General features: G+C 45.4%; 1 protein-coding gene and 1 long non-coding RNA gene across 3 annotated transcripts; one reads left to right on the top strand and one right to left on the bottom strand.

Annotated features, from left to right (window-relative positions):
* Positions 1 to 240: 240 nt before the first annotated feature.
* On the bottom strand, positions 241 to 10,647 carry LOC543343 (enoyl-[acyl-carrier-protein] reductase [NADH] 2, chloroplastic). Its single transcript, XM_044532417.1, has 13 exons — positions 10,441 to 10,647; positions 9,717 to 9,995; positions 7,838 to 7,947; positions 7,668 to 7,723; positions 7,481 to 7,565; positions 7,351 to 7,398; positions 7,170 to 7,244; positions 6,945 to 7,056; positions 1,336 to 1,387; positions 1,205 to 1,256; positions 1,058 to 1,115; positions 792 to 890; positions 241 to 688 (listed from the first exon to the last, which is right to left on the bottom strand). The coding sequence occupies exons 2-13, from the start codon at positions 9,961 to 9,963 to the stop codon at positions 558 to 560; spliced, it is 1,125 nt and encodes a 374-aa protein (XP_044388352.1). The 5' UTR covers positions 9,964 to 9,995; positions 10,441 to 10,647; the 3' UTR covers positions 241 to 557.
* A 5,585-nt stretch (positions 10,648 to 16,232) lies between these two features.
* On the top strand, positions 16,233 to 18,442 carry LOC123116039 (uncharacterized). Of its 2 annotated transcripts, XR_006456907.1 has the most exons (4): positions 16,233 to 17,696; positions 17,783 to 17,878; positions 17,965 to 17,980; positions 18,177 to 18,442. It is a non-coding gene; the product is annotated as an uncharacterized lncRNA (long non-coding RNA). The 2 variants fall into 2 exon arrangements; XR_006456906.1 differs by having other exon boundaries at positions 17,965 to 18,442.
* Positions 18,443 to 19,192: the final 750 nt, after the last annotated feature.

The following is a 19,192-nucleotide window of genomic DNA, read 5'->3' as shown; positions in this document are numbered from 1 at the left end:
TCATCTAAAAAATTTATACCTTCTTTAAAGCAATGGCTACCGACATGGAGCACATACACAAGCACTACGTTGAGTCGTCCGACAAGGACTACACGAATGAAACGGCGATGATGCAAACAGTCTTTGCAGTCACACAGCATGCCGAAAAAATCCCAAGGATTTCGATCCTCAAAAGAAAAATTGAAATCCTTTGAATCAAAGAGGCCCCAGGCTCTTTTAGTTTTCGATACAAAATATATATAATCACCAAAATGCAATATTTTTATTCAATTTCATTTTCTTCTTGTCTCCATTTCCAAATCCAAGGCACAACATGATATAACAGACCAATGTAGTGCACTATCGTACTTCTATTTCTTCATGACAACTTGTAGTCCGGAGTACCGAAAACACAGCACACAATCATCCATGCTTCCGCGACTTTCTATCCTCAAGCTACTACCATCGCTCTCACAAATTCATCTCAAACTACACGAACAGCCTAGTTTCGGAGAGGACCAGTGACAGACCACTCCAGTTCGAACTCGCTACACCCCATTCAGAAATCAAGAGAATGCTTATGTAGACAAAGTAGGACTGTCAACCGCGAGCGCCATCGTGTTGAGTCCATTGTCGACATAAACAGTTGAACCAGTGATTGCAGATGCCAACGGAGACACCAAGAATGCTGCTGCGTTCCCCACTTCCTCTGTTGAATATGCGAAAGTTTATAAATAATTTGTACAAGAAAGGAATACATCAAGAGTGGCGGCGAAAGAGTGGTAGCAAGAGGGAAAAGAGACAATATTAACCTGCCAAGAGCTCCTTCTGCAATGGTGCGTTAACATAAGAGTACTCTATCATCTTCTCGATGAATCCAATAGCTTTTGCAGCTCTGCTCCCCAGGGGACCTAAGGAAATAAGAAAGAGTACATTCAATGCATGAGCGAGGTGATGAAAGCAAAGAACTGTATATCTGTTAATTTAGTACACAGATGACGCTTTCTAATGTAAACTTTATGCCAAAAGATTTTTCCTGAAAAGAGGAACTTGTTTACTTCCTTTACAAAAAAGATACCTGCTGATATAGTGTTCACTCTGATTTTGCCCTTTCGCCCTGCTTCAAAAGCAAGAACCTACATAGAAAGATGGCTTTGAAATAAATATACACAAAACAAAGTACTGCTGGACATCATAGTGAGTCATGTCACGGAGAAGCACGTACTCTTGTATCACTCTCAAGTGCTGCCTTTGCTGAACTCATGCCACCGCCATAGCTACAAAGCAAACCACCAAACAGATCGTAAGTACAAATAATTCACTTCATAGCCGTGAAATCGTTAGAAGAAGATTTACCCAGGGATTGTCCTTTCCGAAGCAATGTAGGTCAAAGAGATACTAGCACCTCCTATTAAATATTGAAATTACAAAACACGGTAAGCCGAATCACCTCTCATTAAATATTGAAAAAAATACAGTGAGAACAAATAGTTTCCCTTTGACTAACATAAATGATCTCCACTAAACAAGCTAACCATAGGCCTGTTTGATAGACTTCACTATTTACAACAGCAATGCATATGCCACACAGCTACAGAAATGTGATAATATTTAAGCAACTAATGGAGTTACCCAGAACATGATACGAAATAAACACTAAACAGATTGACCCATTATATTGTTTGTATGGCATGTTCTTGCTATAACCAAATATATTGCTGTTACTGGAAAATGTCCTGTTCTGCACCCCTCGTTTACGGGTGGTAACTTAGGAGGGAATGTTAAACTGTACATGTACACGCTATATACTTGCTGTTGTAAGTGGCTGCGTCCACCCTACTTTGTAGGATCGGCAGCGCTCGTGGCCTGCGTGCCTCAATTCTAGGAGCGCTCGCCTCCCATATATGCTGTACATTGTAACTGAATCACTCAAGGAAGGAAATCATCTCTCCAACTTGGTATCAGCGACCAGGCCCTCCCAATGGCTGAGACTGGCTCGTCCTCCTCCTCCAGTGCTCCGACCTCTGGCACCTCCCCGAGCTCCTTCTCCCCGGCGTCCGGCGCCGCCACCTCCTCGGCCACCTCCGCGGCATCTTCACCGCCCTTCGTTTCCGGTACCAACCCCTCCCTTCTCAACTCCACCTCCGCTGCCGCCGGCACTCAGTTTGCCCCTCTCTTCACCTCCACTGCCCCGCCGGCGCCGCCGCCGCTGCCGCCGGCCCCTCGCCACCCCATATTCAGTGATCACATCACCAATCACGTCAAGTTCCTACTTGATCCCGCTGCTCACAATTATCACAAATGGAAGTCCTTCCTCATGGTGCTTCTCCGCTACGGTGTCTCCTTCCTCATCGAGCAGCCCCTCCCCCCCAACGCCAGCGCTCACCTCCTTGAGCTCGACGCCCATGTCGCTCTTTGGATCTATGCCACTCTGGCCGATCCCCTCGTTGACCACGTCGTCGGGGCCACCACCACCTTCACCCTATGGAAGAAGATCCATGACTTCTTCCTCGCCAATCGCGCGGCGCGCTTCATGATCCTCAACCGCCAATACCGCAATCTCAAACAAGGCGGTCTCTCCATCACCGAATATGCTCGTCGCATGAAGCTTCTCACAGATGGCCTTGCGGACATAGATCACGCGGTCACTGAGGTGGATCTCACCACCCAGTTTCTTCACGGCCTCGACAAACGCCTGGACACGATCCAGGTTGTTCTTGGCGATCAGGCTTCCACCATGCCGTTCGACCCCGTGCTCTCCTGCATCGCCTTGGCAGAGGAGTCAATGGAACAGCGGGCGGCCAAAGAGAGCGCCTCGGCGTTCGCCCTCTTCGGTGGCGTTTCCTCCAGCGCCGGGGGTCCCTCTGGTGGTGTTGGGCGTGGTAACCGCCCCTCCGACCGTGGTGATCGCTCCTCGAGCAATGAGCGACCACCGCCGTCGCCGCACCACAACCCTGGTCGTGGCGGTGACCGCGGCGGTGATGGCGGTGATCGTGGACGCAGGCGCGGACGCTGCGACAACTCTACTCGCGGCCAGGCCTCTACACCGACACTTGCGCCCTTCACCGGCTACTTCGCCCCCGACGGCATGGCTCTCCCGCATCCGCGCTCTAGCTGGGTGCCGCCCAACGCCGCCGGCGTGCTCGGGCTGCGTCCCGGCTCCCATGCGCAGGCATATCCTGTGTACCAGCACGCGCCTCCGGCACCAGCACCCTACTACTCCGCCCCGCCGCCATCTTGGGAGCACACTGCGATGCTTAACGCCGCCGTACAACAACGGCGGCTTCTCCTCCAGCCCCGCACCCGAGTGGTATCTTGACAATGGTGCATCTTCACACGTGACAGGCAATCAAGGTAACATTACCAAGTATGGTTCTTTAAAGCATGTTCCTTCTTCCATTCTTGTCGGCAATGGGCACCACATCCCCGTCACAGCCACCGGATCCACCACCCTCCCTCCTCTGATTTCCGTCTCACCGACGTGCTAGTCTCTCCCAACGTCGTCACTAGTCTTATTTCCGTTCGTCGTTTTACTAAAGACAACTCTTGTTCTATTGAATTTTACCCTTGTGGTTTTCTTGTGAAGGATCTTCGCACTCAGAAGATGCTTTTGATCTCCGTTAGCGACGGCGACCTCTACCCCTTCTTTGGAAATAACCGCGCTCCACCAACAGCCTTCACCATCTCCATGCCGGATTTGTGGCACCGCCGGCTTAGGCAACCCGGCGCGCACTCCTTGTCCACTTTAGCCAAGGATTTTCTTAGCTCTTGTAATAATGCAGCACACTCTCCATGTAATGCTTGTCAGTTAGGCCGTCAACCGTGCCTTCCCTTTTCATCCTCCTTTAGCAAAACATTTGCACCGTTTGATTTGATTCATTGCGACTTGTGGACGTCCCCCGTTGTAAGCTTTTCAGGATTTCAATATTATTTAGTTGTGCTTGATGATTTCACACACTATTCCTGGACTTTCCCCATGCGTCAGAAATCTGATACATCAGTTATACTACAACGGTTCTTTACCTTTGTCCACACACAATACAATGTTATCATCAAGGCTATGCAATGTGACAATGGCGGCGAGTTTATCAACTCGTCTCTACGCTCCTTCTCCATAAACGGCATCGTTTATCGCTTCTCTTGCCCTCACACTTCTCCCCAAAATGGCAAGGCAGAACGCCTCATCCGTACGACCAACGACATTGTCCGCACCCTCCTTCTCCAAGCAAACCTCACTCCCTCCTTTTGGGTTGAAGCACTACACACGGCCACATATCTCCTCAACCGACGCCCCTCTCGTGCCATAGCAGATCACACACCTTTCTTTCTTCTACACGGCACTCATCCCACATATGACCATCTTCGCGTATTTGGCTGTCTTTGTTTTCCCAACACATCCGCAACCATGGCACACAAACTTTCCCCTCGCTCCACATGTTGCATTTTCTTGGGTTACCCTCTAGAGCACAAGGGATACCGATGTTTTGATCTGGCCTCTCGTCGCGTCATTGTTTCACGTCATGTTATTTTCGACGAAACCACCTTTCCTTACCTGCCACCCCCTGCATGGCCACACAGCATCCCGGCCACACCAGATCCCGTGCGCCCAGCAAACCCAGCAGTATCCTCCTCGAATCTGCCGCCAACCTCATACTGGCCCCGCCACCCACCTGCGCCCGCATGCCCCCCCCACTCCTGCGGACCCGGCCTCGCGCATCACCTCGCCCGGATCCCGCCTGGCTCCACCCCCACCCCCCTAACGCGATCCACCTCGCCTTCCGTGCCTGTCGGATCCGCCGGCCCAGCCTCCACGAATTCCGCGCCTGCTCCCTCTGCGCCACCAGCCGCGGGCCCCACCGAATCTGCCTCGCCCTCCGAGGCATGCACAGCCAGTACTCCCTCGCCACGTCTCCCTCGCCATGCACAACCCACTGAGCCTCCACATAACTCCCACAAAATGATCACCAGGGCCAAACGCGGCTATTGCATGCCTAAAAAGCTTTTCCTTGCTGACTCCTCCACACCACCCATCTCTTCCATTCCTCCCACCTACAAATCTGCCCTCAAGGACCCCAATTGGCGCCATGCAATGCAAGAGGAATTTAATGCTTTAATCAACAATTATACTTGGTCTTTGGTGCCTAAACCTGCAGGTGTGAATATTGTCACGGGGAAGTGGATGTACCGGCACAAGTTTCATCCAGATGGCTCCTTGGCACGGTACAAAGCTCGTTGGGTTGTCCGGGGCTTCACTCAACGCGAGGGCGTTGATTATGATGAAACATTTAGCCCGGTCGTCAAGCCAGCCACTTTTTGTGTTGTGCTCTCCCTCGCCACATCCAGCTCATGGCCAATCCACCAATTGGATGTCAAAAACGCCTTCCTCCATGGCGATCTCAAGGAAACAGTGTACTGCTCTCAACCAGCCGGGTTTGTTGATCCCGCTCATCCCGATCACGTATGCCTCCTGCAGAAGTCACTCTATGGCTTGAAACAAGCCCCATGTACGTGGTTTCTTCGTTTCAAGTCTTTCTTGCTATCCCTTGGTTTTTCTGCCGCCAAGAGTGACTCTTGTTCATACTTCATCATGGTTCTTCCCTTGCATATTTACTTGTGTATGTGGACGACATCATTCTCACCGCCAACACCACACACACCCTCTCCACCATCATTGATGCTCTCAAACGGGAGCTCTCCATGTCGGATCTTGGTCCTCTCCATCACTTCCTAGGCATCAATGTCACACCAAACACCTCTGGCTTATTTCTCCACCAACAACAGTACACCCTTGAGATTCTTGACCGCGCCAATATGCTTCATTGTAAGCCCGTGTCCACCCCCATCGACACCACATCCAAACTATCTTCCCATGATGGTCGCCTTCTCTCCAATCCCACATACTACCGAAGCCTCGCAGGCGCACTCCAATACCTTACCCTCACCCGGCCAGATATAGCATATGCAGTGCAACAAGTCTGTCTTTTCATGCATGAACCGCATGACACACACATGCAGCTCATTAAACGAATTCTTCGGTACCTCCAAGGCACTTCGCATTACGGCATTCAGTTCTACAAGTCCTCCTCCACAGATCTTCTAGCCTATACTGATGCTGATTGGGCGGGTTGCCCTGACACCCGCAAGTCCACTTCGGGATTTTGCGTTTTTCTTGGCGCTAACATCATCTCTTGGTCTTCAAAGCGCCAACCAACCGTGTCACGTTCGAGTGCCGAGGCAGAATGCCGTGGTGTTGCCAATTGCGTTGCTGAATCTTGCTGGCTTCGACAATTGTTACACGAGCTCAAACGTCCGCCGACACATGCTACCGTCGTCTACTGCGACAACATCAGCGCCTCATACTTAGCCTGCAATCCGGTGCAGCATCAGAGGACTAAGCACATTGAGATTGATCTACACTTTGTTCGTGATCGTGTTGCTTTGGGAGAAGCTCGTGTGCTCCATGTCCCCTCCAGTTCACAGTTCGCGGATCTCTTCACTAAGGGGCTACCATCACTGGTTTTTCATGAGTTTCGTGCCAGCCTGAACGTCCTCCCAAACGGCGTTCCGGCTGAGGGGGGTGTTAAACTGTACATGTACATGTTGTATACTTGCTGTTGTAAGTGGCTGCATCCACCCTACTTTGTAGGATCGGCAGCGCTCGTGGCCTGCGTGCCTCAATTCTAGGAGCGCTCGCCTCCCATATATGTTGTACATTGTAGCTGAATCACTCAAGGAAGGAAATCATCTCTCGAACTGGGAACATCATTCACAAAAAGCTTCATGCAGATTCACATTGACATCTGTACTTTATCCAACAATCAACCCAATCGAAAAGTAAGTGTATATAGTACTAGATAAATACCGGTAAGCTTGCCAAATAGAATTCAGATGGTCGCACAACAACAAAAGAAAACACCATCAAAGCAAGAAAAGAACAGACAAAGCATATTGGTAGGAACTATTACCTGGATTCATGATGGGAAGGAAATGCTGAAGTGAAGAGATGAACGAGTAACTAGATGCTGAAACTGCAGCAAGATAGCCACTTCTTGATGTCTCCAGCAAGGGCTTTGTTACCTTTGAAGTGAAATGGAGGTTAACTAAAAATATATATGCTACCAATAGTAGTGAGATGATGGTGATGGCAATGGCATGCATGGGTATGTTTGTATGTACATGAGAGGCTTCACCTCAGGACCATTGGCAAGAGAATGCACAAGGATATCAATGCTGCCGAAATCATCCTTCACAGTTTCAGCAACTTCCTGTCAGATGGAAGTATGCACGAATTAGGCCTTTGATAAAAAGATTTATGCAGCATAGTGTTCAGTAGATCGCCAGTATGAGTTTAAGAGGAATGCCGTAGCTTACCTTCACAGTCCATTTTGAGGATCCTGCGTACCTCTTATTTGCTTTAACCTACACCCGGAAAAGAAAAGAGTCAATACAGCCAAAATTGCAAGGACAAGGAGAATCCCAAATGATGACTTGTGAGCATTACATCTTCAGGAACATCCTCCAGGGAGTCAAAAACAGCATCCAGTGGATAAACTTTAGTAATCTCCATAAGGGATCCATCAGGCAGCCTGCATCAAGTGCTTGTCAAACACAAGACATAGGATAATAGATCCAGCAAGGAACACTGAAGTGGACAAACAAAATTAGGGTAGAAGAACAGATGAGCATACTTCCGTGATTCGTCAAACTTTCCACGTCTCAAGCTTGTCTCAAATATGTTCAGTGCCTGCAAATGCAGATGGTCTGTAAGATTGTTCAACAGAATATCCACTACAATAAATGAATAAATTTCATGAAAGAGGCCAATTTTTTTCTACAACCATGAAAGAGATCAACTTACAGGCACCCATGTACCAACAAGAATTTCAGCACCAGCTGCAGCAAGAGCCTTGGCTATTGCCCAGCCATAACCATTATCATCAGCGACTCCAGCAATAAATGCTCTTTTACCTGAAACAATGGCACATGAACTAGTCAATTTATAGAGTACTAAGGCCAGATCATTTCCTACAGAAAATCAGCTGTATTGATTTCATAGTTCTGAATTTGCATTAACTCAAAAAGCTGGAACTGAGGTGCTAACAAAGAAACTAGCCTGGTCTATTTACCTTAAACTCCTTAATAGTAACAAGACACATATTCTTGCAACTTACAAAAAGAATCCAATGTTGAATTTATCATCGCATTTCATGCAGTCGATCCATACAACTCGACCAAATCCAATGCAAACTTAAAATTCTTGGTTTTATTTTTTGCGAACTGAACAACAAAAATGGTACAATGCCATACCTATCATTAAGTTTGCTACCAAGCATAGAACATAAGAGAAAGGTGGCTGCCTTTTGGTGAGAACTAGATCTACACAGACTAGAAAGCATTAAGTTGGAGAGTACCAGCTCCCAGCGACTAGCTCTCCAAAGTGTACTAATGTTATATTTGGAAGTTTTCACTTCAAATCATAATTTCAGGTAGAACCAAGGCAATGTCTGTAAATATGTCTATTACTGTGCTATGTTATCCATATAAGCATTGTCATGGGCTCTCATTGTTCCAAATATCGGCCAGTTAATCGCTACTTGGAGGGTCACCGGATAGCTGATTAACTGATTTATCAGCCGAATAACTGATTTATCGGCCGATTAACTGGAAAATTCGCCTATTTATCCCTACTCAGTACCCGACCGATATGGTACCAGTTACTGATATCCTGAACATTGGGGCTCATTAATGAATCACAGTGGAATAGAAGGACCAAAGTTGTCAAAACAAACAACCTCTAGACAGACACAGGGATCCACGCAAAAGGGACATTCAATCATGCAATGAATCAAAAGTGCAAATTTAGATGTGGCGAAAAATAATCTGAAGGGTGAAGGGAAATCAAGTTGCTTCACTGCCAGGAGCAAGGTTGTGCCCACCTTGTCCATAAATCCGGAAATCATACATATCCATGACCAAGGCAGCACCACTAGAGTAATGAAGGGCTTGAGATTTAAAATAACCTAGGCTCAGTGTGGCAAAGAAAGGTTTTATGGTATTATCTACTTTGTTCAATTGTTTTTGACAGAATATTTGGAAGTTTGTCTCCCAAGTCAAGCAAAGCTTAATTCAGACTGTATGTATGTGACATTGTAGCTAAACAGTTCTGAATTGTATGTTTTAATATTTAAGTTCGAGATATGCTGATTCGCTTCCTAGTGTCATTCCATTTGAATATTTGTCTTTAAATTTCAGCGGGATTTCATTTGAATTATCACAGCATTTCATTTTCGTATTCTGTTGTGCACGATACCAATCCAGAAGTCCATGACATACGTGTTTACCTTAAATTCCCAGCAAGACACCTTAGCTGAAGCAATATTGTGTTAACTTTCGTGGTTCTGGAGGTTGACAAAGACATTTTACATGATATATTCCTAGTGCTTTTTTGAAACGGAAGATATATTTCTAGTGATGTCAAGGGCAACACAGGGTACACAATTTCACCTACATCTGAAGTGAACCTTAATCAGTTGTATAATATTGCGTAGACACAGGCCAAATTTTTAATTGTTAATACAGAAACACAACTGAAGCATATAGTAGTACTGTATAACAAACACAAAGGTACCGAAATCGCAAGAACAAACAATTAAGAAAGATACATCAACCCAAAGTACATCAACAACCATCTGTCATACTGTTACTTGTTGAGTAAAAAACAACTGAATTTAGCTTACCTCTGAGATCAATGGGGAGGCCCTGGACAGCTCCCTGAGACATCGCCCTGACAGCAAACCTCTTGCGGCTTACAGAAATGAGCGGTCCTGCTGACGCAGTCTTAACACAGCTTGCAAAGCCAGTTCTGGTGCTGAGTGCCCTTCCGAATGCAGAAACTACAGATCTCGACCCAAGCATTCGCTGGCAAGCTGGGATGCAAGGGCGCGCCGCCACCATCTGCATGCCGGTAGCTGCAGATGCACCCATCGTAGTTTATGTGGAAACACAACAGACGTGGACTGCAACAGAGAACAAGTGAAAGATAATGTAACGCATGAACTGATACTGACAGACAGAGCATCTGGGGAACAAACTTGTGGTGAGAGTTCTGAATCGTGAATCCTAAGTAGACCCATAGTCCCGTGTTCGGTTACGGCAAGAGTATTGTCTCTGCAACGTGAAGCGTGGGAACTTGGGTAATCTTAAGGTCAATGGTGCGTGAATTTCAAATTTTCTGCTAGGATAGCAACGCCTACTTCACCCTGCATGCCTTGCTCGAACCCAGTCTCCCCACATTCTGTCCAGGAGAGACACTTGGCATCGGATTGGCGTCGGATTATGCTACGCGAGAAAATATATCCAAATACGGCCCCGATGGGGAAGCGCCGCCGCACAAATTTAGAGAAAATGAGAGGGCACGAACCCTGGAGCTGTTGGATTCGGCGTCGTGGAGAAGCTCCTTACCTCGGGGAAATGGGAATGCGGCGAGGGCGCCGGACGGAGGCTGGGGATCTGAGGCGGAGAGCACGAGGGACGGAGAGCGGCTGCGAGGATTGTGCTGCTGCGGGTGGGGGTGGGAGGTGAACAAACAGGCAGAGCGGAGGTGGCGAGGGTTTCGGTGGGACCGAGGGGAGGGGTTTTCGTTTGGGTTGGCTGAGCAACCGAGGCACAGGCCAGCTCGGCGTTGGGCCCGTTCCTGACAAAATTTGGAAACAAAACCGCTACATGGAAGGGTGGGCTGATGGCCAAGAGTGGACGCCTCGTCCTCCTAAAATCTGGACTTACCGCACTGGCCATCCAGAAATAAGAGAATGATGAATGTACAAGCCTCCTCAGAGATCAGCGATTCTGGACCTTCGGATCAAAACGCTTGATGAGTTTTGGGCCGTTGGATCGAGAGGTGGGAGGATCTGGACCGTCGGATCTGGATGAAACACTGCTGGAATGAATAGTAATGGCAACAGAATGTAAATACCATGCCCCCACCAGGGCATTTCGGTCATTTCGCGTGGTGGGGGTATAAAAGGGTCGGCCGCTCCTGTGACGGAGACCTAGCCGCCTCCTCCCTCGCTCGCTCTCGCAGTCGCCTCCCTCCTTCCTCGCTCGCGCCTCTGCCCCGCGCCTCCCCCGCGCCCAGCTCCTCCCGCCTCGCCGCCGCCTCCTCTCCCCTCCCGCGCGCCTCCTCTCCTCCCATCCACATCGCCGCCGCCACCCACCGCCTCGAACGGCGCCGTTGGCGGCCAGATCCGCCGCAGCAGAGCCCTAGCAGAGGAGGGAGGACGAGGAGCATGACGGCGGGGAGCAGCAACAGCAGGCCAAGGCGCCCAGCAACAGCGAGCCCCGACATCCCCGCCACCGCGCAGTACAGCGCCGAGCTCGCCTCGCTCCGCTGCGTCCTCTCCTCCCGCCGGATTCGCCGCTCACGGCCACCATCGCTCACCCGCAACTTTGCCCGTGGTTAGGGTTTCGGGTGTTCGTCTCCGGTGGCCATGGGGCTGCGCCTCCTCTCTGCATCTGGTCAGTTCATCCCTTGCCCCTCCTTCCTCCTGCTCCTCCTCCTCTCTATCTCTTTCTAATCTCTCTCTTCTTTTGTAGCAGCAGAGGAGAGGAGCGGGTACGATCCTCCTTCCATTTACTCTATGTGTGTGTTAATCCGCTCGAGAACTGGATCCTGAGGGGTAGAGGTGCAACCCTGCAGAATTGGATCCACACTATCAATATCAAATTGTACAGGTCTATTCCTTTTCTACCATTTTCACTTAATCTTCCCTGTCTTTTTAAAATTGAATATTGAATGAGGTCTGACACTCTTCCAGCTTGCTATATTTGTTAAACACATACTGCAATGGTGGGTGATTCTGTATTGTTGTTTAGTGCAGCAGCAACACTGATGGCAGCTCTACCTGACAATGTGTAGTAGTGTACTCATTAGGTAGCCCACTTGTGCCGGATAGTTTCTTATTTTATTGCTTGTGCACTGTCCTTGACAAATGAAATGTGCAGCAGGCTTTTGATATTTTAGTCATCTGGCCTTGTATGCAGTACTTTGCTAGGCTATTGCAGACAAATTGAAAGAACTGCAAATGTGTAGTTCCAGAATTAGGGGACTAGAAATAATTTATCTTTTTTGCCAAAAAAACTAGGATTTTACATTGCCTATATTATCTAATTATACATATAGGTATTGAAAACACCGTTCTAACTGCATAAGTAGGCATATAAAAATCTTATTATAGCGGTGGGATATGCTTTTCAAAAGCTAGGTGTACAGTTGTATGGTGATGTGTTTTTTGGCCTCACCGTGTTCTTCTTGTTTTGCTTGTTGGTGTGCAGGCTGGCCAATGAGGGCTTTTTGTTTCTCATCTTATTTCTAGCAAAGGCCAAAAGTATCATTCTCTTTGCCCCGGTCATCTCCGCCCCTGGTGGTGCTCTTGGATGTGCTATACATCACATCCTCGCTTCCTTGGCCGCTTTGGCGCCCGTGGAGTTCATGCTCGTCGGCGGGACGGTGCAAGGCGCAACTCTGATGCAGCGGCGTGGATGTGTGGCGTAGGAGGCGGTTCCTCGCCGGTTGGATGGCGTTCAGGCGCAACACCGGCACCCACTGAATATTGTCTCGGCTACAACCTCCCTCGGTGAGTTCCATCATCCTCCTATTCCTCTGCTTCGGCTACTATATGGAACATGGTCGTGGCTATGTTGATGTAGTGCTTGTCTGGTTGATGCTCTGTAGTTGTGGATCCATGCTTAAGCTCTCTCAGAGCTCAGGCACTCTCGGCCGTCGGATCTTTTTCCTGATGATTTATGGCTTTGTGATTAATCAGTTTGCGGTTGTTGAACTGTCTGTGCTGGATGGACTTTCCATTTTGGCGAGTCCGCTAGAGTTGCTCTTAGCTTGCGCAGGGCTATGATGATCGATTATGGCTGATATAAGCATGCTCTCGAGCAATTGAGGCACTTGTGGGTATTAAGTTGGACCCCCCCCCCCTCGTTTCTTTGAGCCATTTTGATCATGTGCTTATTTTAGTGGCTCTGTCCTTGGATGGTCATTTCTGATGAGTGATAACCAGGGCATTTTCACCCTTGTAAGAACATATTGATCTGGTGATGGAGACACTAGGGGAAGGGTCATGATCGAGCAAAGGCGAATCTGAGCCCATTCAAATGCAGTTCTGGTCTCAAGCACAGTGTGCTATGTTGTCGTTCTGTATTTGTATTTAGCGCCTCTTTGGTTTGTACATTTCCACAATGATAGCTTCAAATCTCTTTTGCTATTTGAAACTGTAGTTTTTTTAAGGGTCGCACATACGCATGATGTGTTCACATGTTAGTTGAAAACTTGGTGAATTAAATATATATCTCAGCTACTATTGATAATCATGGCTAAAGCCAAATTTCTTCTTTAAGTTTGCTTCCCATGTACATGTGTTACTGCTTGTCAATCTCTACAGTTCATGAGAACTTGCTGCAGCTCATCATGAATGGGTCGAGGGGAAGATGATCTGCACTTTTCTTGCAGGTATGTGTTTGTGCATGCCATGTTTTGCCACTAGTTGCCGCTCGTGTCTGATTTTCTGTTGTTTGCCCTGCAGCTTCGTCCGCTCCTGTCGGTGCCTCTCTCGATTCGAGCCGGTTGCATCTTCGTTCATAGATATTTGGGTCATCTGCAGGTTGACCCCTCTTCTCCGCATACGTTTCAATCTTCTTTTAGGGCTATGCCGGTATGGCCATGTGCTGCTGTGCAGGATGGGAAGTGAGGACCTTCTGTTGTTTTTTCTTGTCTTTGGTAAAAGCCAAAAGTGTTACGGCTTGTTATTGGTGGAGCGTAGATTTATGGCTTTTATGATTTGACTGGATCCTCATAAGGCGTGTGATTGCTGCTCCTCTGTTGGTTGAGTGTTGGTGTTTTTGTTGCTATATTACTATACATTAATTTCTGTTGATGTTAGAAAGAAAACTGTCAAAACTATTCCCTCGTACATGTTCTGAATTGTATGCCTTTTCTTGACCAATTTTTGTTTTATGCAGGTTTGCCCCTACTATTACTATGCTCACGGGGAACAGAAGCATGAGGGCATGGATCCCCAAGAATGCAAGTGAAGACCGACATTTCTGCTCTGGTAAATCCATTTGAGACACTGGCAGGTTCATAATGGATTTCTTACTGGATTTGTTTCAAAAAAAAGAGTTATGCGCAGTCCGGCGGTTCCATGGTATGCTTGACCCAGATCATTGGCGCTGAGAGAGGACTGTACCCAGGGGCTATGGCATACTGCATGATTTTAGGCGCACCAGCTCGTCAGAGTAAGCCTACCTTCCTGTCACAAAGAAGCCTGAATGCTCACAGAAATCTTTAATGCCTACATGACCATGATGTTCTTTGCTACTGTCATTCTTTGTTGTTGTCGAAGAAATCTTTGTTGTGAGCACATTTAGTGAGCACATTTGCTGGGAGTAGAAATCAGTGTTAACTGACAAATCTTCAGTAAATGGTTGTCAAATATTTCAGCATTTATATGCATGCAGATAAATGTTCAGTAAATGGCTATTGTGAAAGATTTTATACTCCATTTGGTGAGTTCATTTTTTAACACTAAATGAGTGTCAACGGAATTATTGTCAAAGAAATTCTTTGTTGTTGTCGTATTAGTGTTGGCGGTATTGTCATATTGACACGATCACTTATTTTGATGGTACAAATTGTCAAGATCACTAGAGTGTATGCTCTATGTAAACTCTATTTCGAGATTCAGTGATGTGTTGATTTACGTATACTGGAGATAACATAGAGATTTGGAGTTTAGATAGGATAAGCTTGACAACAGCTACTGCATATTTAGGGTCTTTTAACCCTTTCTTTTTTAATGCCCGCTTTCATTGTCAAATTTTCTGCTAATTGCTTATGTATCCACATTCAGTCTTAGATGTTGTATTAAAGTATGACTGTTTGAGATGCCCCCTCCCATTGCCTGTAACAATGAGTTCTTACTTCTGCAGAAAATGCCCAAGAGAAGTTCAGTTCAAGCTAAGCATACAATTTTTGAATTTGATTAAGCTGGAGATAGAAAAAATACCACTTCTCATGCACCAAGTGATCCCCAGAAGGTAGGTTATAGTGTTCTACTGCATGATAGGCTGTGTATTTTCCTTTATAAGGAGTAAAGTTTTCCTAACTTGCTTTGTCAGATTAATATAATACATGCACGTGGCTCTACGATTTTGAAGTATCCTCTGTACTGTTTCTTGTACAGCTGGTTACATTTTACCTGAGGTCTATTCAACAAACATGTTTGGGTTTGTAACGTCTGATTTAATTCTACAGGATAGTTTCATGAAAGTTGAGGTCGTAGTTCAGGTTTACTTTTACTTGCGTCCATCAGGCTAAAAATTGTTGGCTGAGAAGCTGGACGATATCACCCCCTCTTGAAAATAACGGTGTCAGTAAAACAACAATTTTTTTATTGAGTTAGGTTAAGGTATAGCTTTCCCAGCGCAACAGGCTGTGTTGAGAAGTGTTCATCCATTATAGTATTTGATCCTTATGGATATATGAAAAAACTGCTTCATGTATCTGATGGACCACCTTTGCACGTTTTTTTAAAAGGTTGTCCATCTTGAATCGTAATCTGTTCAACAATTTTTTTTCTAATTCCCTAGGAAATTATTAGTCATTTTGGTGTTTGGAGATACACTGTTAAGGTGACTAATAAACTTTTCTCCTTTTACAATGTACAGTTCATATTTTTTTGTTTACATTTATATGAGATACACGTTTATGCCTAATACCTGAAACATGTGAACTGAGAGCCCGTTCTTTTCTTCCTGGAGATGTTGTTATCTATCTCCTTTGGTATGGCATCTCCTTTTATATTATTTAAAAAAATTCTTTGCTACTAGTGAAATATCCTAAACAATCTGGAAAATATATACCTCAAATGGATATATATATATATATATATATATATATATATATATATATATATATATATTATTGTGCTGCTGATCTATTTACTTGATTGGCTCTTTAACGGACGTCTTCTTGACAGGTGTCTTTCTTCTACCTTTTTTGCTGACCTGTTGTTCTCGCTACTCCTTTTCAGTTTTTCATGTGTACATTATTGTGCTACCGATCTATTTACTTAATTCTCTTTCGATTCTAGAAGCCTGATGCTTTGCCTCTTTGAAATAAAACTAATATGTCATTGCTATATGTATGCGGTGTTTCTTTGAATTCTTGCTAGCATGTACTAATTTTTTCTGCATGTGTCCTGAAGGAGTGATATACTTTACCGTAATTAGTACCACCGGAACCAGTTAATACGTCTATGTTATACTCCCCTGCTGCTTATTTTTATAAGTGAGGATTGAACACGAATTTTCTTTGGCCTTTGTATTCTTATCATACTTTTCATTTCACATTTTCTCGTTATTTGTGAAGGATGACAACTACGAAGTACTAAGTAATATTGTAGCGGCTGTGCTCTTTAGTATGGCATCAGAACAACTAGATTGTCAGTCATGGACTGTTTTCTTTATCATTTTTTCCTACTTGCTCACTAAACAATGCATCGATGTTCGGTTTCTTTCCCAATTATGTCCATTCGTTGCTAATCCATGAATTATGTTACGTGCAGTATACTTTCTAGAAGTTTGACGCTGCCCATTTTTGTCATTTAAGTATATTGTTATGTTCCTGTAGTAACCATTTGGGACTCGGATACAAAGTATTTGACCTGGGCGGTTGGATTACAGGGACATGTATCTTACTTGCATTATGCAGCCTATACCGTGCTTGTGTCATGGCAGTATTAAGCCCTCCATCAATATTTTCTTAAAATATATATGGAATCAACTTATTATAAGAAGTTACTTTGAAAATAAAACATATGGATATGAAATGGCTAATTTAGTTTTACTGATTCACAGTAAGTGATTCACTACTTACTTTATCTGGTGTCCATGTTTTTCTTTGTTTTGGGGTGGTGTGCCACCCCGGTGAGAGCCAACTAGAAGAATAGGAAGCAAAAAAGAGAGGTGAGGAGGACTTGTGTACACATGATTAGGTGGGTCATGGATTTGTGTAGCTAGCTAGCTAGCATGGCTAATCTTATGTGGCTGATGCGCAAATAGATCGAGTGTCACTTTAAATTTTCTCCACCTAATGATTTTCTTATTAGTTCCTTCTGAATACTTAGCCAAGCATTGTTTCATTCATGTGAAACTCAAGATTTGATAGTGGCAGCCTGAAAGAGATAGTGGTGCACGTACATATCTCACAATTTGATAAATAGTTAAATTCCCTATATTTTAGTATTTCTTTCTTATTCCTATTTCTGGTGACTAAATTGAACTTCTATCCTTTTGTTCCCAGAGTTCTTGATGGAATCAGCACTCAGTTACACGAATCTGTTTTAATTTGTAAGGATTTGAAGGGGCTTTTACCATTTCCATCTATTTTAACTGCAAGTATATTCAGCTGTAGTTTTTATTTCAGTCTGCAAAAACTGGCGTCAGTCATGCTCTTGAAATCATTACCACGAGTTATATCTGTTGATTTCTCATAGTTTATGTGTTTCTCAGAGCTTGTGGGAGAACCCAGACGTTCTCTGCGCTCGTTTGATAGTCGATTGACAAGGTATATCTGTTTAAACCTACTTGGAACCTGCAAAATTTGATGGCAGTTTTGTTGTTCTAAGTGATGATCTTGCTGCTACCTCGAGGTATCTTCCTTCGGTTTGATACAAGTGTTTAGAAGTATATGCATCATTGTTGCTTTCTTTTACATGGTTGTTATCTGTCCTTGAAGCAAATCAACTGAAGGTTTGGTGGCAGGTGAAGAAGAGCCCTCCAGCTAAAAAGGCCAAGCTTTAGATCAAACATCCTTGGGCAACCTACTCTTTTGGTGGGCCTATTCAGTGCCTTCTTTTATCATCTTTGTCTCCTGTGATGTACACGGTCTTATTCTTATTTGAACTTGTGTTTTTACAGGATCATAATGTGTTAGGTACGTGCCTGTTGGAAATGCTGATCTAGCGATGGGCCATATTAGTCACACCTCTCTTAGAGTTCACAACTCGATGTGTCTTGACCCAAACCCTAGCTCAGTTCAATCGACGCCTGGTCAATTGAACAAAATGTAACCGTGCCTCTCTTTCTTTTTGATTGTTTTTTGCTGCTGCTTACTTACTCTCTTCTCGTAGGTTATGCCCTTGATGGCGCCGCCTTTTGTCGACCTGACTGGCATTTCCTCGACCATGTGGAACCAACAAATCTACCTTACCTCTCCTGTGATGCTTTCTATGTTGTGGTTTCCTTGTATTACATAAGGGAAAGCGCTTACTTAATCACCTTGCCTGACTTTCAATTAACACTGTCTAATTAGTTTTCTCATTATAATTACCCAGCGCTGCTTGGCCTATATGCCCTTTTGATTCTGATTAGCCTTTCCTTAAAGTTCAAGATAATAGAGTTGATGCTTGAGTACAACTGCATATAGATTGTCCTTGGAGTTTCCTTTGCAGCAAACTAAATGGATTGTAAATAAGGTTACCTTGGCCATTATTCTTTGTACGGTGCAGGCAACAGTCTGCTGGTGTATGTAATTTTTTCTTGCTGGATTGAAATTTCATGATCTATACTCCTATACAAATCATGATATGTCGTATATCTCACATTGTTAGCATCAGGTTCATGTGAAGTGGTGCCTATCAAGTTTATCGAAAAGGCGAAGCCACTTAGTATGCTTATTATCCATGTCTCTGTCGTTGTCTCTCCTTTATTCTGTTGCTGTTCCTATAACTCCCACTCCTATATTTGCACTTTTGGTATCAAACTTCATGTCGGTGGATGTGCTTTTGGTATCAAACTTCATGTCGAGTGGTCATTTTTTGTGGTCTTATGAACGCACTGAACTCGACCTACTAACTTGGCCCTAACTGTTTGACCAAAATGTTTAGACCGGCACCCTTGCGCCAAGGCGCGATCCAGTTCTAGTATACATGATGACGGTGCACAAGCTGCCTGCTTGGATCCTAAAGCGTCTCATATAGCTATGTCGCTCCTGGTTGTGGAGCGGGGAGGGCACGTGTAGCATCGGCAAATGCCGAGTGGGATGGAGTCAAATTTGCTATCCCAAAAACCTTGGCGGTCTAGGGGTTTTGGATCTACGGAAATTTGGTACGGCGCTCCGATTTAGATGGTTGTGGATGGCCTGGCA

The sequence above is a fragment of the Triticum aestivum genome, chromosome 5B, assembly GCF_018294505.1.
Source record: "Triticum aestivum cultivar Chinese Spring chromosome 5B, IWGSC CS RefSeq v2.1, whole genome shotgun sequence".
In the NCBI taxonomy this organism is placed as follows: Eukaryota; Viridiplantae; Streptophyta; class Magnoliopsida; order Poales; family Poaceae; genus Triticum; species Triticum aestivum.
This window is presented reverse-complemented; position numbering and strand designations above follow the sequence as displayed.

What these genes read in the sequence shown, in the direction of transcription:
- LOC543343 (XM_044532417.1), bottom strand. Translation starts at nt 9,963, where the DNA reads ATGGGTGCATCTGCAGCTACCGGCATGCAGATGGTGGCGGCGCGCCCT. An exon ending in CCTCAAAATGGACTGTGAAG is followed by an intron (nt 7,245 to 7,350) that starts GTAAGCTACGGC and finishes TCCATCTGACAG; the next exon opens with GAAGTTGCTGAAACTGTGAA. An exon ending in AGTGAACACTATATCAGCAG is followed by an intron (nt 891 to 1,057) that starts GTATCTTTTTTG and finishes TTATTTCCTTAG; the next exon opens with GTCCCCTGGGGAGCAGAGCT.